Here is a 24,039-nt window from a genome sequence, read left to right on the forward strand (position 1 = left end):
CCAGTATCGGTGTGTATTACCCAGTCAGTATTAATGTGTATACCCTAGTCATCATATGGGTGTATTACTAAGTCAGTATCGGTGTGTAAATATCACTGTGTATTACACAGCCAGTATCGATGTGTATTACCCAGCCAGTATTGGTGTGTATTCCCCAGTCAGAATCAATGTGTATTGCACAGTTAGTATCGGGGTATATTACCCAACCACTATCTGTGTGTATTCCCCAGTCAGTATATATGTGCATTACCCAGTCAGTATCAGTGTGTGTACTACTCAGTCAGTATCGGTGTGTATTATGCAGTCAGTACCTGCATGTATTCCCCAGTCAGTATCGGTGTGCATTCCCCAGTCAGTATCGATATGTATTACCCAGTCAGTATCGGTGTGTATTAAATTCCAGTCAGTATCGGTGTGGCTTACGACCCAATCATTATCTGTGTGTGTTGTTCCCAGTCAGACCACAAGAACATAAGAAGGAGTAGGCCATACGAGCCATTCAGTAAGATCCTGGATGAAGATCTATATCAATTTCATTTTACCACTCTATCGCCATATATCTTGATTCCCTTAGTGTCCAAAAATGTAACGATCTCAGTCTTGAATATACTCATCAATTGAACATCCACTGGCCTCTGGGGTAGAGGATTCCAACGATTCACACCCCTCTGAGTGATGATATGTCTCTTCACCTTAGTCGTAAATGGCTGACCCTTTATCCTGAGACTATGACCTCTAGTTCTAGACTCTCCAGCCAGGGGAAACAACCTCTCAGCATCTACCCTGTCAAGCCCTCTAAGAATGTTATATGTTTCAATGAGATCACCTCTCATTCTCCTAAATTCCAGAAAATATAGGCCCATTCTACTCAATCTCTCCTCATAGGACACTCCCTCCATTCCAGGTATCAATCTATATCATTGCAGCAAGACTTCCTTACTCTTATACTGCAACCCCCTTACAATAAAGGCTAACATATCAGTTGCCTTCCTAGTTGCTTGCTGTACCTGCATGTTAACTTTCTGTGATTTATGTGCAAGAACACCAAATCCCTCTGAATACTAACATTTCCCAGTCTCTCACCTATTAAAACATATTCTGATTTTCCATTCTGCCTGCCAAAGTGGATAACATCACACTTCCCCACATTAAACTCCATCTGCTACCTTCTTGCCTAATCACTTAACCGGTCTATATCCCTTTGTAGTTTCTTTACGTCCTCCTCGCAGCTTACTTTCCCATCTAGCTTCGTATCGTCAACAAACTTGGATATACGCTGTGTTGGTCCTCTCATTTACGTCATTGAATTAGATATATAATATATATTGATATAAATAACTGTGGCCAAAGCACTGATACTTGCAGCACCCCACTAGTTACAGCCTGCCATTCCGAACATGACACGTTTATTCCTACTCTCTGTTTTCTATCCGTTAACCAATCCTCAATCCATAGTACTACATCACAATCCCGATAATCTTATGTAACAACCGTTTGTGCGGCACCTTATGGAATGCCTTCTGAAAATACAAATATACTACATCAACTGGTTTCCCCCTTATTTACTCTGCTACTTACACCTTCAAAAATCTCTAATTGATTTGTCAAACACAATTTCTCTTTCATAAAACCATGTTGATTCTGCCTAATCATATGATGATTTTCCTGGTGGCCTGTTACCACATCCTTAATAATAGATTCTAGCATTTCCCTACTACTGATGTCCTATACTTCTCTTTTTTCTCTCTTTCCTTTCTTGAATGGGGGCGATGGTTACATTTTCTATCTTTCAATCAACGAGGACCATTTTAGAATCCAGGGAATTCTGGAAGATCAAAACCAATGCACCAATATCTCTGTAGCCACTTCTTTTAAAACCCCAGGGAGTAAACCATCAGGACCAGGGGATTTGTTGACTTTTAGTCTCAGTAATTTCTCCAGTACATTTTCTTTATTAATATTAATTACTTTCAGTTCCTCACTCGCATTCGACCCTCGGTTCCACATATTTTGTGATATGTTCTTTGTGTCTTCTATTGTGAAGTCAGACACAAAATATTTGTTTAATGTAATTCCCCATTTTAATTTTTCCTGTCACTGCCTCTAAGGGACCCATGTTTACTTTCACTAATTTCTTCCGTTTTACATAATTGTAAAAGCTCTCACAATCTGTTTTTATATCTCTTGCTAGTTTACTCTCATTCTCTTGGTACTTCAATTTCTTTGTCATCCATTGCTGATTTTTGAAACCTTCCCAATTCTCAGGCTTATTACTCTGTTTGGCAACATTATAAGTCTCTTCTTTTAATATAATACTATCCTTAACTTCAGTATCTGTGTATATTACTCAATCAGTATTGTTGTGTAATAAACCTTAAGTCAGTATTGGTTTGTATTACTCCGAGTCAGTATTGGTGTTTATCGGTCTCCAGTTAGTATCTGTGTGAATTACCCCATCAATATCTGTATGCAATATCCCCAGTCAGTATCAGTGTGGTCTATTCCCAAGTCAGCATTAGTATGCATTGCCCCATCAGTTTTGGTTTGCATTATGTGATCAGCATTACTGTGTATTACTCCCCAGTCTGTAACGGTGATCATTCTCCCTTCAGTATCAGGGTGTATTACCCCACAGTCAGTATCGGCGAGTAATAACCACCAGTCAGTATCTGTGTGGATTACTTAGTATCAGTGTGTATTAACTCAGTCAGTATTGGTGTATTTTAGTCTCCAATTAGTGTCTATCAATCTCAGATTTAAAATTAACAATTGACCCAGCACCAACTGCCATTTGCGGAAGAGGGTTCGAAACGTCTACCATCCTTTGCGTGCAGATAAGATTCCTAACTTCACTCCTGAAGTAAAAAAAAAGTACTGGAGAAACGTATGGGACTGAAAACTGATAAATCCCCTGGACCTGGTGGCCTACATCCTTGTGTTTTGAAAGCGATAGCTATAGAGATAGTGGGTGGATTGGTTGTCATCTTCCAAACTTCCACAGATTCTAGAACAGTTCCTGCAGATTGAAAGGTAACTAATTAAGAAAGGAGGGAGAGAGAAAACGGGGAATTACAGACCAGTTAGCCTGACATCAGTAGTAAGGAAAATGTGGGAATCTATTATTAAGGTTGTGGTAACAGGGCACTTAGAAAATAACAATAGGATTGGGCAAAGTCAACACGGATTTATGAAAGGGAAATCGTGTTTGATGAATCTGTTCGATTGTTTGAGGTTGTAACTCGCAGAATAGATAAGGGGGAATCAGTGGATGTGATGTATTTGGATATTCAGAAGGCATTCGATAAGGTGCCAGACAAGAGGTTATTAAACAAAATTAGGGCTCATGGGATTGGGGGTAATATACTAGCATGGATTCAGGATTGATTAATGGACAGAATACATAGGAATAAATGGGTCATTTTCTGGTGGGCAGGCTATAACTAGTGGTGTACCGCAAGGATCCGTGCTGGGGCCCCAGCTATTCACAATCTATAACAATGATTTGGATGAGGGGACCAAATGTAATATATCCAAGTTTGCTGATGATACAAAGCTAGGTGGAAATATAAGTTTTGAGGAGATTGCAAAGAGGCTTCAAGGGGATATAGACAGGCTAAGTGAGCGAATAAGAACTTTGCAAATGGAATATAATGTGGAGAAATGTGAAGTTATGCACTTCGGTAGGAAAAATAGAAAAGCAGGGACTATGATGTTGTGGCAATAAGAGAGACCTGGCTCAAAAAATGGCAGGATTGGGTATTAAATATTCCTGGATATAGAATGTTCAGGAAAGATAGGGAAGGAAAAAAAGGAGGTAGTATGGCAGTATTGGTTCAGGACAATGTTACGGTGCTGGAGAGAGAGGATGTCCTGGAGGGGTCAATGACGGAATCTATTTGGTTAAAGTTAAGATATAATAGAAGTGCCATTACACTACTAGGTGTATACTATAGGCCACCATCGAGTGGGAAACATATGGAGGAGCGAAATTAAAGATGGATGCAAGCTCTATTGAGTAGTGATAATGGGGGACTTCAACAATCCTAATATAGACTGGGGTAGTAACTGTGTAAAGGGCAAAGAGGGGGAAGAATTTCTGAAATGTGTTCAGGTGAACTTTCTTGATCAGTATGTTTCTGGCCCGAAGAGGAAGGAGGCATTGCTGGATCTGGTTCTGGGGAATGAGGAAGGTCAAGTGTCAGTAGGTGAACATTTGGGGAACAGTGATCACAGTAATATAAGGTTTCGATTAGCTATGGAAAAAACATACTGATCAAGAAAGTTCACCTGAAGAGGATTGATGAGGGCAATGCAGTTGACATGGTGTACATGGATTTCCAAAAGGCATTTGATAAAGTGCCACATAATAAGCATGCCAGCAAAGTTGAAGCCCATGGAATAAAAGGGACAGTGGCAGCATGGATAAGAAATTGGCTAAGTGATAGGAAATAGAGTAGCAGTGAACGGTTGTTTTTCGGACTGGAGGAAGGTATACAGTGGTGCACCCCAAAGGTCAGTTCTAGAACCACTGCTTTTCTTGATACATATTAATGACTTGGATGTGGGTGTAGAGGGCACAATTTCAAAACTTACAGATGACACAAAACTTGGAAGTACAGTGATCAGTGAGGAGGATAGTGATAGACTTCAAGAGGACATAGACAGGCTGATGGAATAGGCGGACACGTGGCAGATGAAATTTAACAAAGAAAAGTGTGAAGTGATACATTTTGGTAGAAAGAATGAGGAGAGGAAATATAAACTAAGGGGTACAATCCTAAAGGGGGTGCATGAAAAGAGGGATCTCGGGGTATGTGTGCACAAATCGTTGAAAGTAGATGGGCAGGTTGAGAAAGCCATTAAATAAGCTTCATGAATAGAGGTGCAGAATACAAAAGCAAGGAAATTATGATGAACCTGTATAAAACACTGGTTCGACCTCAGCTGGAGTGTCCAATTCTGGGCACCGCACTTTAGGAAGGATGTGAGGGCCTTAGGGAGGGCGCAGAAAAGATTTAAGAGAATGATTCCAGAGATGAGAGAAATCAGATACGTGGATAAACTGGAGAATCTGGGATTGTTCTCCTTAGAGCAGAGAAGGTTGAGAGGAGCTTTGATAGAGATGCTCAAAATCATGAGGGGTCGGGACAGAGTAGACAGAGAGAAACTGTTCCTATTGGCAGAAGGGTCGAGAACCAGAGGACATAGATTTAGGATGATTGGCAAAAGAACCAGAGGCGAGTGGTTAGGATCTGGAATGCACGGCCTGAAAGGTTGGTGGAGGCAGACTCAATCACTGCTTTCAAAAGGGAGTTGGATAACTACCCGAAGCAGATCATTTGGAGGGCTACGGGGAAAGGGCGGGGGAATAGGACTAGCTGAAGCAGGAAAGGGGTACTGAGGTGAATGATCAGCCATGATCTTATTGAATAGGGCTGAATGGCCTACTCCTGCACCTATTTTCTATGTTTCTATGTTTTTTGCAGAGAATCGGTACGGGCTCGACGGGCCAAATGGCCTCCTTCAATGCTGTAACCATTCTATGATTCTATGATTCTTTTCCATGAATCTATTTCTTAAATGGTGAGAGACTGGGAAATGATAATGTTCAGAGAGACCTGGGTGTCCTCGCACACGAATCACTGAAAGTTAACATGCAGGTACAACAAGCAATTAAGAAAGCAAATGGTATGTTGGCTTTTATTACAATAGGATTGGAGTATAAGAGTAAAGATGCATTACTGCAATCATATAGGGTGCTGGTGAGACCACACCTGGAGTATTGTGTCCAGTTTTGGTCTCCTTACCTAAGGAAGGATATGCTTGCCATAGAGATGAAGGTTCACCAGACTGATTTCTGGGATGGAGGGGATGGTCCGATGAAGATAGATTGAGATTCCCCTGGCTGGAGAGTCTAGTACTAGGGGGCACCCTCTCAAAATAAGGGATTGGCCATTTAGTACTTGGATAAGAAAAAATGTCTTCATTCAAAGGGTTGTCAATCTTTGGAATTCTCTACCCCAGAAAGCTGTGGCTGCTCAGTCGTTGAGTATATTCAAGATTGAGATTGATAGATTTTTGGATTACTAAGGTAATGAAGGGATATGGGGATAGAGCAGGAAGGTGTTGAAGTAGAAAATCAGCCATGATCTTACTGAATGGCGGAGCAGGCTTGAATAATCCAATGGCCCACTCCTGCTCCCATTTCTGTTCTTATGCTCTTATTACTACCAGTCAGTATTGGTGGGCATTACTCCACAACTGAATCGGTGCGCATTACTCAGTCAATATCGGTGAATATTACTCCAGTCAGTGTTAAGTTGTAGTAATGCCACTATTCAGTATAGGGGTAGATTTGTCCCATTCAGTATAGGTGTAAATTACTCCCCAGTCAGTATTGGTGTGTGCATTACTCAGACAGTATTGGTGTGTATTATCCCCAGTCTGCATCGGTGTTTTTTTTAACCTTGTCAGCATTATCCAATTTAATTAAAGGCACTTTTTTCAAGTTAGCTCTAATGGGGAAATCAATGGAGGCATGTGTACACAATAATCCACACTGGCCAAAGACAGTTAGAAAGGACCTGGTGAAAAAGTAGAGGCTGATGAGCATATGGCAAGTGGACAAGACCAGGTGGGCAAGTTAGAAGTACTTGCGGTGGACTATAGAGGGCCCAGACTCATCATACTCCTGCTAGATGATGTACTTCTGTCATCATTACACTTTGTAAGTCTAAATGACATTTCTTGTATTCTGGGAATGTTTTTCGGTGCTCTGTTTTATCCAGTGATTTACCTAATTCTGGGACTGCAGCCTTTTCCTCAGCCGGTTTCTCCTCAGCTTCTTTCGCCTTGGCAGTTAGTGCCTCAGGAGCTATCTCCTTGGCAGCTGTTTCCTCGGCAGCTGGTTGCTCTGCTGTCGGTTCTGCTGGAGGAGTGACCACTGAAGGCAGTGGAATAAAACAGTGAGAGTCCGTATATATAACTACATATAATGCAAGACCACAGTGTAATAAACCCATCTGTATCTAAATAATCTCTTGTAAAATACATTCATCTATTCTATTTAATATACAGCAAAGAATCTGCATATACACCAGTCGGTGTCTGATTAATACATCAGTCCGTCTCTGATTAATACATCAGTCAGTATCTCATTAATATAGCAGGCAGTGTCTGATTAGTATCCGAATCATTGTCTGATTAATATACCAGTAAATGTCTGATTAATATACCAGTAAGTGCCTGATTAATATACCATTCAGTGTCTGCTTAATATCCCAGTCAGTGTCTGATTAATATACCAGTCAGTATCGGATTAATATACCAGTCAGTGTCTGATGAATACATCAGTCAGTATCTGATCAATATCCGAATGAGTGTCTGATTAATATACCAGTAAATGTCTGATTAATATACCCGTCAGTGTCTGATTTATATACCAGTCAGTGTCTGATTAATATACCAGTCAGGATCTGAATAATATCCCAGTCAGGGTCCGATTTATATACCACAGTGTCTGATTAATATACCCATCAGTGTCTGCTTAATATCCCAGTCAGTGTCTGATTAATATATCCATCAGTGTTTGATCAATATACCAGTCAGTGGCCATATATGTCTGTCAGTGTCTGACGAATATACCCATCAGTGTCTGCTTAATATACCAGTCAGTGTCTGATTAATATACCGGTCAGTGTCTATATATATCTGGGATTATGTCATTAATATACATGCCAGTGTCAGATTAATATACCCATCTGTGTCTGATTAATATACTATTCAGTATCCCTATATACCAGTCAGTGTCTCATTAACATATCAGTCAGTATCTGATTAATACACTAGTCAGTGTCCATATATTCTAGTCAGTGTCTGATTAATATAGCAGTCAGTTTCAGATTAATATACCAGTTAGTGTCTGATTAATGTGCAAGTAAGCATCAGATTATTATCCCCGGCAGCGCCTGATACACCAATCTGTGTCTGATTAACAGAGCAGTCAGTGTCTGATTAATATACCCGGCAGTGTCTGATTAATATACCAGTCAGTGCCTGATTAATATACCAGTTAGTGTCCATATATATCTGGCAGTATGTAATTAATATACATGTCACTATCTGATTAATATACCAGTCAGTATCTGATTAATGTGCAAGTAAGCGTCAGATTAATATCCCCGGCAGCGTCTGATACACCAATCTGTGTCTGATTAACAGAGCAGTCAGAGTCTGATTAATATACCCGTCAATGTCTGATTAAAATCCGAATGAGTGTCTGATTAATATACCAGTAAATGTCTGAGTAATATACTAGTAACTGTCTGATTAATATACCAGTAAGTGTCTGATTTATATACCATTCAGTGTCTGCTTAATATCCCAGTCAGTGTCTGAATAATATCCCAATCAGTGTCTGATTAATATACCGGTCAGTGTTTGATTAATATACCAGTCAGCATCTGATTAATATACCAGTCAGTGTCCATATATATCTGGCAGTATGTAATTAATATACATGTCACTATCTAATTAATATACCACTCAGTGTCTAATTAATATCCCAGTCTGTGTCTGATTAATATCCCAGTCAATGTCTGATTAATTTACCCATCAACGTCTGATGAATATGCCAGTCTTTGTCTGCTTAATATCCGAGTCACTGTCTGATTAATATACCAGTATGTGTCTGATTATTATCGATGTCAGTGTCTGATTAATATAGCAGTCAATGTCCGATTAATATAGCAGTCAGCATCTGATTAATACAGCACTCAGCGTCTGATTAATACCCCGGTCAGTGTCTGATTAATATCGCTGTCAGTGTCTGATTAATATCCCAATCAGTGTCTGATTAATATCGCTGTCAGTGTCTGATTAATATAGCAGTCAATGTCTAATTTATATACCAGTCAGCATCTGATTAATAAACCAGTCAGTGTCTCATTAATATATCAGTCAGTGTCTGATTAATATCCCAATGTCTGATTAATATATGAGTCAGTGTCTGATCAATATGTCAGTCAGTGTCTAATTAATATCCGAATGAGTGTCTGATTAATATACCAGTAAATGTCTGATTAATATACCAGTAAATGTCTGATTAATGTACCAGTCAGTGTCTGATTAATATACCATTCAGTATCTGAATAATATCCCAGTCAGTGACTGAATAATATACCAGTCAGTGCCCATATATGTCTGTCAATGTCTGATTAATATACCCGTTAGTGTCTGCTTAATATCCCAGTCAGTGTCTGATTAATATACCGGTCAGTGTCTATATATATCTGGGTGTATGTCATTAATATATATGTCAGTGTTTGATTAATATACCAGTCAGTGTCTGATTAATATACCCGTCAGCATCTGATACACCAATCTGTGTCTGATTAACAGAGCAGTCAGTGTCTAGTTAATATCGCAGTCAATGTCTAATTAATATACCAGTCAACTTCTGATGAATATACCAGTCTTTTTCAGCTAAATATCCGAGTCAATGCCTGATTAATATAGCAGTAAGCATCTGATTAATATAGCAGTCAGTGTCTGATTAATGTATCAGTCAGTGTCTCATTAATATACCAGTCAGTGTCTGATTAATGTACAAGTAAGCGTCTGATTAATATCCCAGTCAGCGTCTGATACACCAATCTGTGTCTGATTAACAGAGCAGTCAGAGTCTGATTAATATACCCGTCAGTGTCTGATTAAAATCCGAATGAGTGTCTGATTAATATACCAGTAAATGTCTGAGTAATATACCAGTAACTGTCTGATTAATATACCAGTAAGTGTCTGATTTATATACCATTCAGTGTCTGCTTAATATACCAGTCAGTGTCCATATATATCTGGCAGTATGTAATTAATATACATGTCACTATCTAATTAATATACCACTCAGTGTCTGATTAATATCCCAGTCTGTGTCTGATTAATATCCCAGTCAATGTCTGTTAATGTACCCATCAACGTCTGATGAATATACCAGTCTTTGTCTGCTAAATATCCGAGTCACTGTCTGATTAATATAATAGTATGTGTCTGATTATTATCGATGTCAGTGTCTGATTAAAGTAGTAGTCAATGTCCGATTACTATAGCATTCAGCGTCTGATTAATACCTCGGTCAGTGTCTGATTAATATCGCTGTAAGTGTCTGATTAATATCCCAGTCAGTGTCTGATTAATATCACTGTCAGTGTCTGATTAATATAACCACCAGTGTCTGATTAATGTAGCAGTCAATGTCTAATTTATATACCAGTCAGCACCTGATTAATAAACCAGTCAATGTCTCATTAATAGACCAGTCAATGTCTGATTAATACACCAGTCAGTGTCTGATTAATATACCAGTAAGTGTCTGATGAATATGGCAGTCAGTGTCTGATTAATATCCGAATAAGTATCTGATGAATATACCAGTAAGTGTCTGATTAATATATCAGTAAGTGTCTGATTAATATACCAGTAAGTGTCTGATGAATATCCCAGTCAGTGTCTGATTAATGTTATCAGTCAGCATCTGATGAATATACCAGTCAGTGTCTCATTAATATACCAGTGAGTGTCTCATTAATATACCAGTCAGTGTCTGATGAATATCCCAATCAGTGTCTCATTAATATCCCAGTCAATGTCTCATTAATATACCTGTCAACTTCTAACGAATATACCAGTCTTTGTCTGATTAATATCGCTGACAGTGTCTGATTAATATACCCGCCAGTGTCTGATTAATATACCAGTCAGTGTCTGATTAATTTCGCTGTCAATGTCCGATTAATAGACAATCAAGCATCTAATTAATATTCCAGTCAGCATCTGATATACCAGTCTATGTCTGATTCACATATCAATGTCTGATTTACATACCAGTCAGTGTCTGATTAATATCCCAGTCAATGTCTGATTAATATACCCGTCAACTTCTGACGAATATACCAGTCTTTGTCTGATAAATATCCCAGTCAGTGTCTGATTAATGTACCATTCAGGGTCTGATTAATATACCAGTCAATGTCTGATTAATATACCAGTCAGTGTCTGATTAATATACCAGTCAGTGTCTGATTAATATCCCAGTCAGTGTCTGATAAATGTACCAGTCAGTGTCTGATTAATATACCAGTCAATGTCTGATTAATATACCAGTCAAAATCTGATTAATATCCTGTCAGTGTCTGATTAATATACCAGCCAGTGTTTGATTATTATCGATGTCAGTGTCAGTTTAATATAGCAGTCAATGTCTGATTAATATACCAGTCGATGTCTGATTATTATACCAGTAAGTGTCTGATGATATACCAGTCAATGTCTGATTAATATACCAGTCAGTGCCCATATATGTCTGAAAGTGTCTGATTAATATACCGTCAGTGTCTGCTTAATATCCCAGTCAAATCTGATTAATATACCAGTCAGTGCCCATATATGTCTGTCAGTGTCTGATTAATATACCCGTCGGTGTCTGCTTAACATACCAGCCAGCGTCTGACACACCAGTCTGTGTCTGATTAACAGAGCAGTCAGTGTCTGATTAATATACCAGTAAGTGTCTAATTAATATCCCAGTCAGTGTCTGAATAATATCGCTGTCAGTGTCTGATTAATATACCCGCCACTGTCTGATTAATATACCAGCCAATGTCTGATTAATATACCAGTCAGTGTCTGATTAATATCGCTGTCGGTGTCTGATTAATATACCTGCAAGTGTTTGATTAATATACCAGCCAGTGTCTGATTAATATTGCTGTCAGTGTCTGATTAATAGACCCGCAAGTGACTGATTAATATACCAGTCAGTGACCATATATATCTGGCAGTATGTAATTACTATACATGTTACTATCTGATTAATATACCAGTCAGTGTTTGATCAATATAGCAGTCAGTGTCTGATTAATATAGCAGTCAGTTTCAGATTAATATCCAAGTCAGTGTCTGATTAATGTACCAGTCAGTGTCTGATTAATGTACCAGTCAGTGTCTGATTAATATACCAGTCAGTGTCCATATATATCTGGCAGTATGTAATTAATATACATGTTACGATCTGATTAATATGCCGGTCAGTGTCTGATTAATATCTCAGTCAATGTCTGATTAATATACCCGTCAACTTCTGATGAATATACAAGTCTTTGTCTGATAAATATCCCAGTCAGCATCTGATTAATGTACCAGTCAGTGTCTGATTAATATACCAGTCAGTGTCTTATTATTATACCAGTCAGTGTCTTATTATTATACCAGTCAGTGTCTGATTAATATACCAGTCAGTGTCGGATGAATATACCAGTCCCTACCTGATGAATATACCAGTTAGCATCTGATTAATATATCAGTTAGTGTCCATATATATCTGGCAGTATGTAATTAAGATACATGTTACTAACTGATTAATATACCAGTCAGTGTCTGATTAATATCGCTGTCAGTGAATGATTAATATACCAGTCAGTGTCTGACACACCGATCTGTGTCTGATTAACGAAGCAGTCAGTGTCTGATTAATATCCTAGTCAATGTCTGATTAATATACCAGTCAACTTCTGATGATTATACAAGCCTTTGTCTGATAAATATCCGAGTCAGTGTCTGATTAATATCCCAGTCAGTGTCTGATGAATATAGAAACATAGAAAATAGGTGCAGGAGTAGGCCATTCGGCCCTTCTAGCCTGCACCACGATTCAATGAGTTCATGGCTGAACATGCAACTTCAGTACCCCATTCCTGCTTTCTCGCCATACTCCTTGATCCCCCTACTAGTAAAGACTACATCTAACTCCTTTTTGAATATATTTAGTGAATTGGCCTCAACAACTTCCTGTGGTAGAGAATTCCACAGGTTCACCACTCTCTGGGTGAAGAAGTTTCTCCTCATCTCGGTCCTAAATGGCTTACCCCTTATCCTTAGACTGTACCCCCTGGTTCTGGACTTCCCCAACATTGGGAACATTCTTCCTGCATCTAACTTGTCTAAACCCATCAGAATTTTAAACGTTTCTATGAGATCCCCTCTCATTCTTCTGAACTCCAGTGAATACAAGCCCAGTTGATCCAGTCTTTCTTGATATGTCAGTCCCGCCATCCCGGGAATCAGTCTGGTGAACCTTCGCTGCACTCCCTCAATAGCAAGAACGTCCTTCCTCAAGTTAGGAGACCAAAACTGTACACAATAGTTCCCTGGTGTGGCCACACCAAGGCCCTGTACAACTGTAATAACACCTCCCTGCCCCTGTACTCGCTATGAATGCCAACATGCCATTTGCTTTCTTAACCGCCTGCTGTACCTGCATATCAACCTTCAATGATTGATGTACCATGACACCCAGGTCTTGTTGCACCTCCCTTTTTCCTAATCTGTCACCATTCAGATAATAGTCTGTCTTTCTGTTTTTACCACCAAAATTGATAACCTCACATTTATCCACATTATACTTCATCTGCCATGCATTTTCCCACTTACCTAACCTATCCAAGTCACTCTGCAGCCTCATAGCATCCTCCTCACAGCTCACACTGCCACCCAACTTAGTGTCATCCGCAAATTTGGAGATACTACATTTAATCCCCTCGTCAAAATCATTAATATCACCGTCAGTGTCTGATTAATATAGCAGTCAGTGTCTGATTAATGTATCAGTCAGCTTCTGATTAATATACCAGTCTGATTAATATACCAGATAGCTCAGATGAATACGTGGCTTGAGCAGTGGTGCAGAGGGGAGGGATTCAAATTCCTGGGACATTGGAACCAGTTCTGGGGAAGGTGGGACCAGTACAAACCGGATGGTCTGCTCCTGGGCAGGACCGGAACCAATGTCCTAGGGGGAGTGTTTGCTAGTGCTGTTGGGGATGAGTTAAACTAACATGGCAGGGGAATGGGAACCTATGCTGGGAGACAAAGGGAAATAAAATGGAGGCAGGAGCAAAAGATAGGAAGGAGAACAGTGTAAGTGGAGGGCAGAGAAACCCAAGGCAAAAAACAAAAAGGGCCACATTACAGCAAAATTCTAAAGGGGCAAAGTGTATTAAAAAGACAAGCCTAAAGGCTCTGAGCCTCAATGTGAGGAGTATTCGGAATAAGGTGGACGAATTAACTGCGCAGACAGCAGTTAATGGATATGATGTAATTGGCATCACAGAGACATGGCTCCAGGGTGACCAGGGCTGGGAACTCAACATCCAGGGGTATTCAACATTTAGGAAGGATAGACAGAGAGAAAAAGGAGGCGGGGTGGCGTTGCTGGTTAAAGAGGAAATTAACGCAATAGTAAGGAGGGACATTAGCCTGGATGATGTGGAATCGGTATGGCTGGAGCTGCGGAATACCAAAGGGCAGAAAACGCTAGTAGGAGTTGTGTACAGACCACCAAACAGTAGTAGTGAGGTTGGGGACAGCATCAAACAAGAAATAAGGGATGTGTGCAATAAAGGTACAGCAGTTATCATGGGCGACTTTAATCTACATATCAATTGGACTAACCAAGCTGGTAGCAATGCGGTGGAAGAGGATTTCCTGGAGTGTATTAGGGATGATTTTCTGGACCAACTAGGCAGCATGCCATCCTAGACTGGGTGGTGTGTAATGAGAAGGGACTAATTAGCAATCTTGTTGTGCGAGGCCCCTTGGGGAGGAGTGACCATAATATGGCTGAATTCTTCAATAAGATGGAGAGTGACACAGTTAATTCAGAAACTAGGGTCTTGAACTTAAGGAAAGGTAACTTCGACGGTAATAGGATTGAAATGGCTAGAATAGACTGGCAAAGGACACTTAAAGGATTGACGGTGGATAAGCAATGGCAAACATTTAAAGATCACATGGATGAACTTCAGCAATTGTACATCCCTGTCTGGAATAAAAATAAAACGGGGAAGGTGGCTCAACCGTGGCTAATAAAAGAAATTAAGGATAGTGTTAAAACCAAGGAAGAGGCATATAAATTGGCTAAAAAAAGCAACAAACCTGAGGACTGGTTGAAATTTAGAACTCAACAGAGGAGGACAAAGGGTTTAATTAAGAGGGGAAAAATAGAGTACGAGAGGAAGCTTACAGGGAACATAAAAATTGACTGCAAAAGCTTCTATAAATATGTGAAGAGAAAAAGATTAGTGAAGACAAACGTAGGTCCCTTGCAGTCAGATTCAGGTGAATTTATAATGGGGAACAAAGAAATGGCAGTCCAATTGAACAAATACTTCGGTTCTATCTTCACGAAGGACGACACAAATAACCTTCCAAATGTACTAGGGGTCAATGGATCTAGTGAGAAGGAGGAACTGAAGGATATCATTATTAGGCGGGAAATTGTGTTGGGGAAATTGATAGGATTGAAGGCCGATAAATCCCCAGAGTCTGATAGTCTGCATCCCAGAGTACTTAAGGAAGTGGCCCTAGAAATAGTGGATGCATTGGGGGTCATTTTCCAACAGTCTATCGACTCTGGATCAATTCCTATGAACTGGAGGGCAGCTAATGTAACACCACTTTTTAAAAAAGGAGGGAGAGAGAAAATGGGTAATTATAGACCGGTTAGCCTGACATCAGTAGTGGGGAAAATGTTGGAATCAATTATTAAAGATGAAATAGCAGCACATTTGGAAAGCAGTGACAGGATCGGTCCAAGTCAGCATGGATTTATTAAAGGGAAATCATGCTTGACAAATCTTCTGGAATTTTTTGAGAATGTAACTAGCAGAGTGGACAAGGGAGAACCAGTGGATGTGGTGTATTTGGATTTTCAAAAGGCTTTTGACAAGGTCCCGCACAAGAGATTGGTATGCAAAATCAAATCAAAGATATTGGAGGTAATGTACTGCCGTGGATTGAGAACTGGTTGGCAGACAGGAAGCAGAAAGTCGGGATAAACGGGTCCTTTTCAGAATGGCAGGCAGAGACTAGTGAAGTGCCGCAGGGCTTAGTGCTGGGACCCCAGCTATTTACAATATACATTAACGATTTAGATGAAGAAATTGAGTGTAATATCTCCAAGTTTGCAGATGACACTAAACTGAGTGGCGGTGTGAGCTGTGAGGAGGATGCCAAGAGGCTGCAGGGTGACTTGGACAGGTTAGGTGAGTGGGCAAATGCATGGCAGATGCAGTATAATGTGGATAAATGAGGTTATCCATTTTGGGGGCACAAATACGAAGGCAGAATATTATCTGAATGGCGGCAGATTAGGAAAAGGGGAGGTGCAACGAGACCTGGGTATCATGGTTCATCAGTCATTGAAAGTTGGCATACAGGTACAGCAGGCAGTGAAGAAGGCAAATGGTACGTTGGCCTTCATAGCTAGGTGATTTGAGTATAGGAGCAGGGAAGTCTTACTGCAGTTGTACAGGGCCTTGGTGAGGCCTCACCTGGAATATTGTGTTCAGTTTTGGTCTCCTAATCTGCTATTGAGGGAGTGCAGCGAAGGTCGACCAGACTGATTCCAGGGATGGCTGGACTGTCATATGAGGAGATCAAACTGGGCCTGTATTCACTGGAGTTTAGAAGGATGAGAGGGGATCTCATAGAAACGTACAAGATTCTGACGGGACTGGACAGGTTAGATGCGGGAAGAATGTTCCCGATTTTGGGGAAGTCCAGAACCAGGGGACATAGTCTTCGGATAAGGGGTAGACTATTTAGGACCGAGATGAGGAGAAACTTCTTTACTCAGAGAGTTGTTAACCTGTGGAATTCCCTGCCACAGAGTTGTTGATGCTAGTTCATTGGATATATTCAAGAGGGAGTTAGATATGGCCCTTACGGCTAAAGGGATCAAGGGGTATGGAGAGAAAGCAGGAAAGGGGTACTGAGGGAATGATCAGCCATGATCTTATTGAATGGCGGTGCAGGCTCGAAGGGTCGAATGGCCTACTCCTGCACCTATTTTCTATGTTTCTATGTGTATCATTAATATATCAATCAGTGTCTGATGACTATACCAGTCAGTGTCTCATTAATATACCAGTGAGTGTCTCATTAATATCCCAGTCAGTGTCTCATTAATATACCTGTCAACTTCTAACGAATATACCAGTCTTTGTCTGATTAATATCGCTGTCAGTGTCTGATTAATATACCCGCCAGTGTCTGATTAAAATACCAGTCAGTGTCTGATTAATATACCAGTCAGTGTCTGATTAATATCGCTGTCAGTGTCTGATTAATATACCCGCTAGTGTCTGATTAATATAGCCGTCAATGTCTGTCAGTGTATATACTAGTCAGTGTCTGATTAATGTATCAGTCAGTGTCCATATATATCTGGCCGTATGTAAGTAATATACATGTTACTATCCGATTAATATCGCAGTCAGTGTCTGATTAATATCCCAATCAGTGTCTGATTAATATCCTTGTCAGCATCTGGTACACCAGTCAATGTCTGATTAATATACCCATCAACTTCTGATGAATATACCACTCTTTGTCTGATAAATATCCGAGTCAGTGTCTGATAAATATACCAGTCAGTGTCTGATTAATATACCAGTAAGTGTCTGATTAATATACCAGTAAGTGTCTGATGAATATACCAGTGAGTGTCTCATTAATATATCAGTCAGTGTCTGATTAATATACCAGTCAGTGTCTGATGAATATACCAGTCAGCATCTGATTAATATACCAGTCAGTGCCTGATGAATATACCAGTCAGTACCCGATGAATATCCCAGTCAGTGTCTGATTAATATCCCAGTCAGTGTCTGATTAATATACCCACCAGTGTCTGATTAATATACAAGTCTTTGTCTGACAAATATCCAAGTCAGTGTCTGATTAATATACTAGTCAGCATCTGATTAATGTACCAGTCAGTGTCTAATTAACATCCCAGTCTGTGTCTGATTAATATACCAGTCAATGTCTGATTTATATACCAGTCAGTGTCTGATTAATGTACCAATCAGTGTCTGATTAATATACCAGTCAATGTCTGATTAATATACCAGTCAGTGTCTGATTAATGTACCAGTCAGTGTCTGATTAATATACCTGTCAATGTCTGATTAATATATCAATGTCTGATTTACATACCAGTCAGTGTCTGATTAATATACCAGTCAATGTCTGATTTATATACCAGTCAGTGTCTGATTAATATACCATTCAATGTCTGATTTATATACCAGTCAGTGTCTGATTAATATGCCAGTCAATATCTGATTTATATACCAGTCAGTGTCTGATTAATGTACCAGTCAGTGTCTGATTAATATACCAGTCAATGTCTGATTAATATTCCAGTCAGTGTCTGATGAATATACCAGTCAGTGTCTGATTAATGTATCAGTCAGCATCTGATTAATATACCAGTCCGTGACAGATTAATATCCCATTCAGTGTCTGATTAATATAGCAATCAGTTTCAGATTAATATTCCCGTCAATGTCTGATTAATATCGCTGGCAGTATCTGATTAATATACCCGCCAGTGTCTGATTAATATACCAGTCGGCATCTGATTGATATACCAGTCAGTGTCCATATATATCTGGTAGTATGTAATTAATATACACATTACTGTCTGATTAATATCCCAGTCAGTGTCTGATTAATATACCAGTCAGTGTCTGATTAATATCGCTGTCAGTGCCTGATTAATATCGCAGTCGTGTCTGATTAATATACAAGTAAGCATCTGATTAATATCCCAGTCAGCGTCTGGTACACCAGTCTGTGTCTGATTAACAGCGCAGCCAATGTCTGATTAATATACCCATCAACTTCTGATGAATATACCACTCTTTGTCTGATTAATATACCAGTCAGTGTCTGATGAATATAGCAGTCAGTGTCTGATTAACATACCAGTCAGTGTCCATATATATCCGTCGCTGTCCAATTAATACACCAGACAGTATCTGTTTAATACCAGTCAGTGTTCGTATATATCTGCCAGTGACTGATTACTATAGCAGTCAGTTTCAGATTAATACCAGTCAGTATCTGATTAATGTACAAGTAAGCGTCTGATTAATATCCCCGGCAGCACCTGATACACCAATCTGTGTCTGATTAACAGAGCAGTCAGTGTCTGATTAATATACCCGTCAGTGTCTGATTAACATACCAGTCAAAGTCTGAATAATATACCAGTCAGTGTCTGATTAATATATCAGTCAGTGTCTGATTAAAATCCCAGTCAGTGTCTGACTAATTTCGCTGTCGAAATTGGGGAAACTTTTATAATCTATTATTGATATACATCTTAGATTTGTAACAATTCTTAGAAACTTCTTAAAACGTTTTAACGACTCTTAGAAACTTTTGAAATAAATTGGGAACCTTTATCAACTTTTAATCTTTTAAAATAACTTTGGAAGTCACCTTCCTAATGCCTGCCCCCCAACCTGGCCTCGGGCCATCTACCATCAATGGCGCTACCCGGCGCTGAGCTTGCGGCCAACACTTCGTCGTAGGCAATTAGACTTATCGAGCTGTGCCTGGTCTCCAGTTGTCTTCGACCCCCTTGCCACTGGACCAAGACCTTGTTCAGCTAAGCCCGTCTGGTTGCCGGTGTGCAGCAGCCACCCCACATTAAAAGAATTCAAGCACAGGCATCTTCCACTTCGCTGATATGAAGTTCTGGACCTGGAACGTCAGGACCCTCGTGGACAATTCCAACAGCAACAGGCCGGAACGCCGCACCGCCATAGTTGCCCAGGAACTTAGATGTTTTGACATCGACATCGCCGTCCTAAGCGAGACCCAGCGGGCAGGGGAAGGCCAGCTCAAGGAACATGGTGGAGGTTACACCTTCTTCTGGAAAGGGAAACCAGAGGCAGAACGCAGCCTTCATGGAGTCGGCTTTGCCGTCAGAAAGAGCTGGTCAACCGCCTCAGAGACTCCCCCTGTGGGGTCAACAAACGCCTCATGACTCTCCGTATCACCCTACCTCGGAACCAATGTGCCACAGTCGTCAGTGCGTACGCCCCCACACTCAATGCAACGGATGAGGCTAAAGAGGGTTTTTATTCTAACCTCGAGACATCCCTGTCCCGCGTCCCCACGGTCGACAAATTGATCCTCCTGGGTGACTTTAATGCCAGGGTTGGCAAAGACACAGCCCTCTGGAGAGGCGTGATTGGCAGAGAGGGGAAAGGGAAAGCCAATTCCAGCGGTACCCTACTCCTGACAAAATGTCTGGAACTTGAACTCCTCATTACCAACACTCTGTTCTGCCAGAGAGACAAATACAAGGCATCGTGACAACACCCTCGCTCCAAACACTGGCACCTGCTTGATTATGTCATCGTCCGAGCCAGGGATTGCAAGGATGTGCGCATCACCCACGCCATGACAGGAGCTGACGACTGCTGGACGGACCATCGCCCAATCCGATCCATCATCAACATTAACATTGCCCCAAAGCAGAGGGGACGGCAGAAGCAGTGCCGCAAAAAAGTTAATGCCGGGGCACTGAGAGACCCAGCTAAGAGAGCCCTATACAGCCAGCGCCTCACAGCTAATCTGGCGTGCCTTGATGACCCTGAGATGCTGAATGCCCACAGCGCTTGGTCTGCCCTCCAGGCCTCTATAACCAGTGCCTGTGAAGAGACACTTGGTCACTCAACCAGAAAACATCAGGACTGGTTTGATGAAAATGATCAGGAGATTGAAGAACTAATAGATCGCAAGCGCAAAGCATTTCTGAGCCTCAAGCAACAACCCAAGTCAGGAGCTGCAAAACAACATTATGACGGCTCAAGGCTCAGGTCCAACAAAAAACTCGGGACCTAAAGAACAGGTGGTGGATGGAGAAAGCACAGGAGATACAACAAATGACCGAAAGCCACGATATTTAAGGATTCTTCACAGCAGTCAAGGCTACCTACAGTCCAAACTCTCAAGGCCCCACCCCACTCTTGGCCAAGAACGGGGAAACACTCATCAAATACACCGAGGCTGTCAGGGCCCAATGGAAGGAGCACTTTGAAGATCTCCTCAATCAAGACTCTGCCTTTGACTCGAGTGTTCTCGGTTCCATCCCGCAGAATGCCACCCACCACCAACTCAGTGAAACCCCAACGTTGCACGAGGTTGGCAAAGCCATAAAACAGCTGAAGAATAACAAGGCTACGGGAGCGGATGGAATCCGTGCTGAGGCGCTAAAATATGGTGAAGAGGCGCTGTTGGAGTGGATACATGACCTCATCCCTCTCATCTGGAGGGAGGAGAGCATGCCGGGAGATCTCAGAGATGCAGTGATTGTGAACATTTTTAAAAAAGGCAACAAGTCCGACTGCAGCAACTACAGAGGAATCTCCCTGCTTTCAGTCATTGGAAAAGTTGTCGCTCCAGTTCTCCTCAATCGTCTTCTCCCTGTGGCCGAGGAGCTCCTCCCGGAATCACAATGCGGATTTCGTCCCCTACGGGGCACAACAGACATGATCTTTGCAGCGTGCCAGTTGCAGGAAAAATGCAGGGAGCAGCGCCAGCCCTTATACATGGCCTTTTTCGATCTTACAAAGAAGGCCTTTGACACTGTCAACCGTGAGGGCTTATGGAGTGTCCTCCTCGATTTTGGATGCCCCCAAAAGTTTGTCAACATCCTTCGCCTGCTTCACGATGACATGCAGGCCATGATCCTTACCAACGGTTCCATTACAGACCCAATCCACGTCCGGACCGGTGTCAAACAAGGCTGTGTCATCGCCCCAACCCTCTTCTCAATCTTCCTCGCCACCATGCTCCACCTCACAATCAACAAGCTCCCCACTGGAGTGGAACTAAACTATAGAACCAGTGGGAAGCTGTTTAACCTATGCCGCCTCCAGGCCAGGTCCAAGATCACCCCAACCTCTGTCGTTGAGCTGCAGTACGCGGACGACGCCTGCGTCTGCGCACATTCAGAGGCTGAACTCCAGGATATAGTCAATGTATTCACTGAGACATATGAAAGCATGGGCCTTACGCTTAACATCCCTAAGACAAAGGTCCTCCACCAGCCTGTCACCGCCGCACAGCATTGCCCCCCAGTCATCAAGATCCATGGCACGGCCCTGGACAACGTGGGCCATTTCCCATATCTCGGGAGCCTCTTATCAACAAAGGTAGACATTGATGCGGAGATTAAGCATCGCCTCCAGTGCACCAGTGCAGCCTTCGGCCGCCTGAGGAAAAGAGTGTTTGAAGACCAGGCCCTCAAATCTACCAGCAAACTCATGGTCTACAGGGCTGTAGTAATACCCGCCTTCCTGTATGGATCTGAGGTATGGACGATGTACAGGAGGCACCTCAAGTCGCTGGAGATATATCACCAACGATGTCTCCGCAAGATCCTGCAAATCTCCTGGGAGGACAGGCGCACCAACATCAGTGTCCTCGTCCAGGCTAACATCCCCAGTATTGAAGCACTGACCACACTCGATCAGCTTCGCTGGGCAGGCCACATAGTACGCATGCCAGTTACGAGACTCCCAAAGCAAATGCTTTTTGCAGAGCTCCTTTATGGTAAATGAGCCAAAGGAGGACAGCGGAAACGTTATAAGGACACCCTCAAAGCCTCCCTGGTAAAGTGCGACATCACCACTGACACCTGGGACACCCTGGCCGCAGACCGCCCTAAGTGGAGAAAGTCCATCCGGGAGGGCGTTGAGCTCTTTGAATCTCGATGCAAAGAGCATGATGAGGCCAGGCGCAGGCAGCGGAAGGAGCATGCGACAAACCAGCCCTACCGACCCCTTCCCCCAACCACCCGTAACAGGGTCTATGGCTCTCGTATCGGATTGTTCAGCCATCAAAGAACTCACTTTGGGAGAGGAAGCAAGTCTTCCTCGATTCCGAGAGACTGCCAATGATGATGAATTTCGCTGTCAGTGTCTGATTAATATACCTGCCAGTGTCTGGTTAATATACCAGGCGGTGTCAGATTAATGTATCAGTCAGTGTCTGATTAGCATACCACTCACTGTCCATATATATCTGGCAGTATTTAATTAATATACATGTTACTATCTGATTAATATACCAGTCAGTGTCAGATTAATATCCCAGTCAGTGTCTCATCAATATACCAGTCAGTGTCTGATTAATATACCAGTCAATGTCTGATTAATATCTCTGTCAGTGTCTGATTAATATACCAGTCAATGTCTGATGAATGTACCAGTCAATGTCTGATGAATATACCAGTCAGTGTCTGATGAATATACAAGTCAATGTCTGATTAATATACCAGTCAGTGTCTGATGAATATACAAGTCAATGTCTGATTAATATAATGTTGTTTTGCATCGGTAAAGCATGCACTCCCATGTTCCGCCACCAGGGAGTGCATCCCCTGAAGTCCCAAGGGATCCCAGCATCCCTTGGGAGCACTGTATATAAGCCGGCCCCGAAGGCCTGTTCTTCACTCTGGAGTGTCTTAATAAAGACTGAGGTCACTGTTACTTTAATCTCCCTGTGTGCAGTCTCATCTGTGTTAGGAACACAATAACTGGCGACGAGTATACAAATCCAACGCAAAGATGCAGCAAACTGTGGGCATCCTGGAGAAGTTCTTGGAGGGTGAGGACTGGGAAGCCTATGTCGAACGGCTAGACCAGTACTTCGTAGCCAACGAGCTGGATGGAGAAGGAAGCGCTGCAAAAAGGAGAGCGGTCCTCCTCACGGTCTGCGGGGCACCGACCTACAGCCTCATGAAGAACCTTCTGGCTCCGGTGAAACCCACAGATAAGTCGTATGAGGAGCGGTGCACACTGGTTCTGGAGCATCTTAACCCGAGGGAGAGTGTGCTGATGGCGAGGTATTGGTTCTATACATGCCAGCGATCTGAAGGTCAGGAAGTGGCGAGCTTCATCGCCGAGCTAAGGCGACTTGCAGGACAATGTAAGTTTGATGGCTACCTGGAGCAGATGCTCAGAGACTTTTTTGTGCTGGGCATTGGCCACGAGACCATCCTACGAAAACTTTTGACTGTAGAGACACCGACCCTCAGTAAGGCTATTGCGATAGCACAGGCTTTAATGTCCACCAGTGATAACACCAAATAAATCTCTCAGCACACAAGTGCTAGCA

General features: G+C 41.8%; 1 protein-coding gene across 3 annotated transcripts in view; it reads right to left on the minus strand.

Annotated features, from left to right (window-relative positions):
- The window catches only part of LOC139232950 (cytochrome c1-like), a 74,848-nt gene that overhangs the window by 17,941 nt on the left and 32,868 nt on the right, over positions 1 to 24,039 (minus strand). For all 3 annotated transcript variants that reach the window (XM_070863446.1, XM_070863445.1, XM_070863444.1), the window contains exon 3: positions 6,797 to 6,943. In XM_070863446.1, coding sequence (XP_070719547.1) covers positions 6,797 to 6,943 — 147 coding nt within the window. The remainder of the gene's footprint in view (positions 1 to 6,796; positions 6,944 to 24,039) is intronic.

Source organism: Pristiophorus japonicus, chromosome 20, assembly GCF_044704955.1.
Source record: "Pristiophorus japonicus isolate sPriJap1 chromosome 20, sPriJap1.hap1, whole genome shotgun sequence".
Lineage (NCBI taxonomy): Eukaryota > Metazoa > Chordata > Chondrichthyes > Pristiophoridae > Pristiophorus > Pristiophorus japonicus.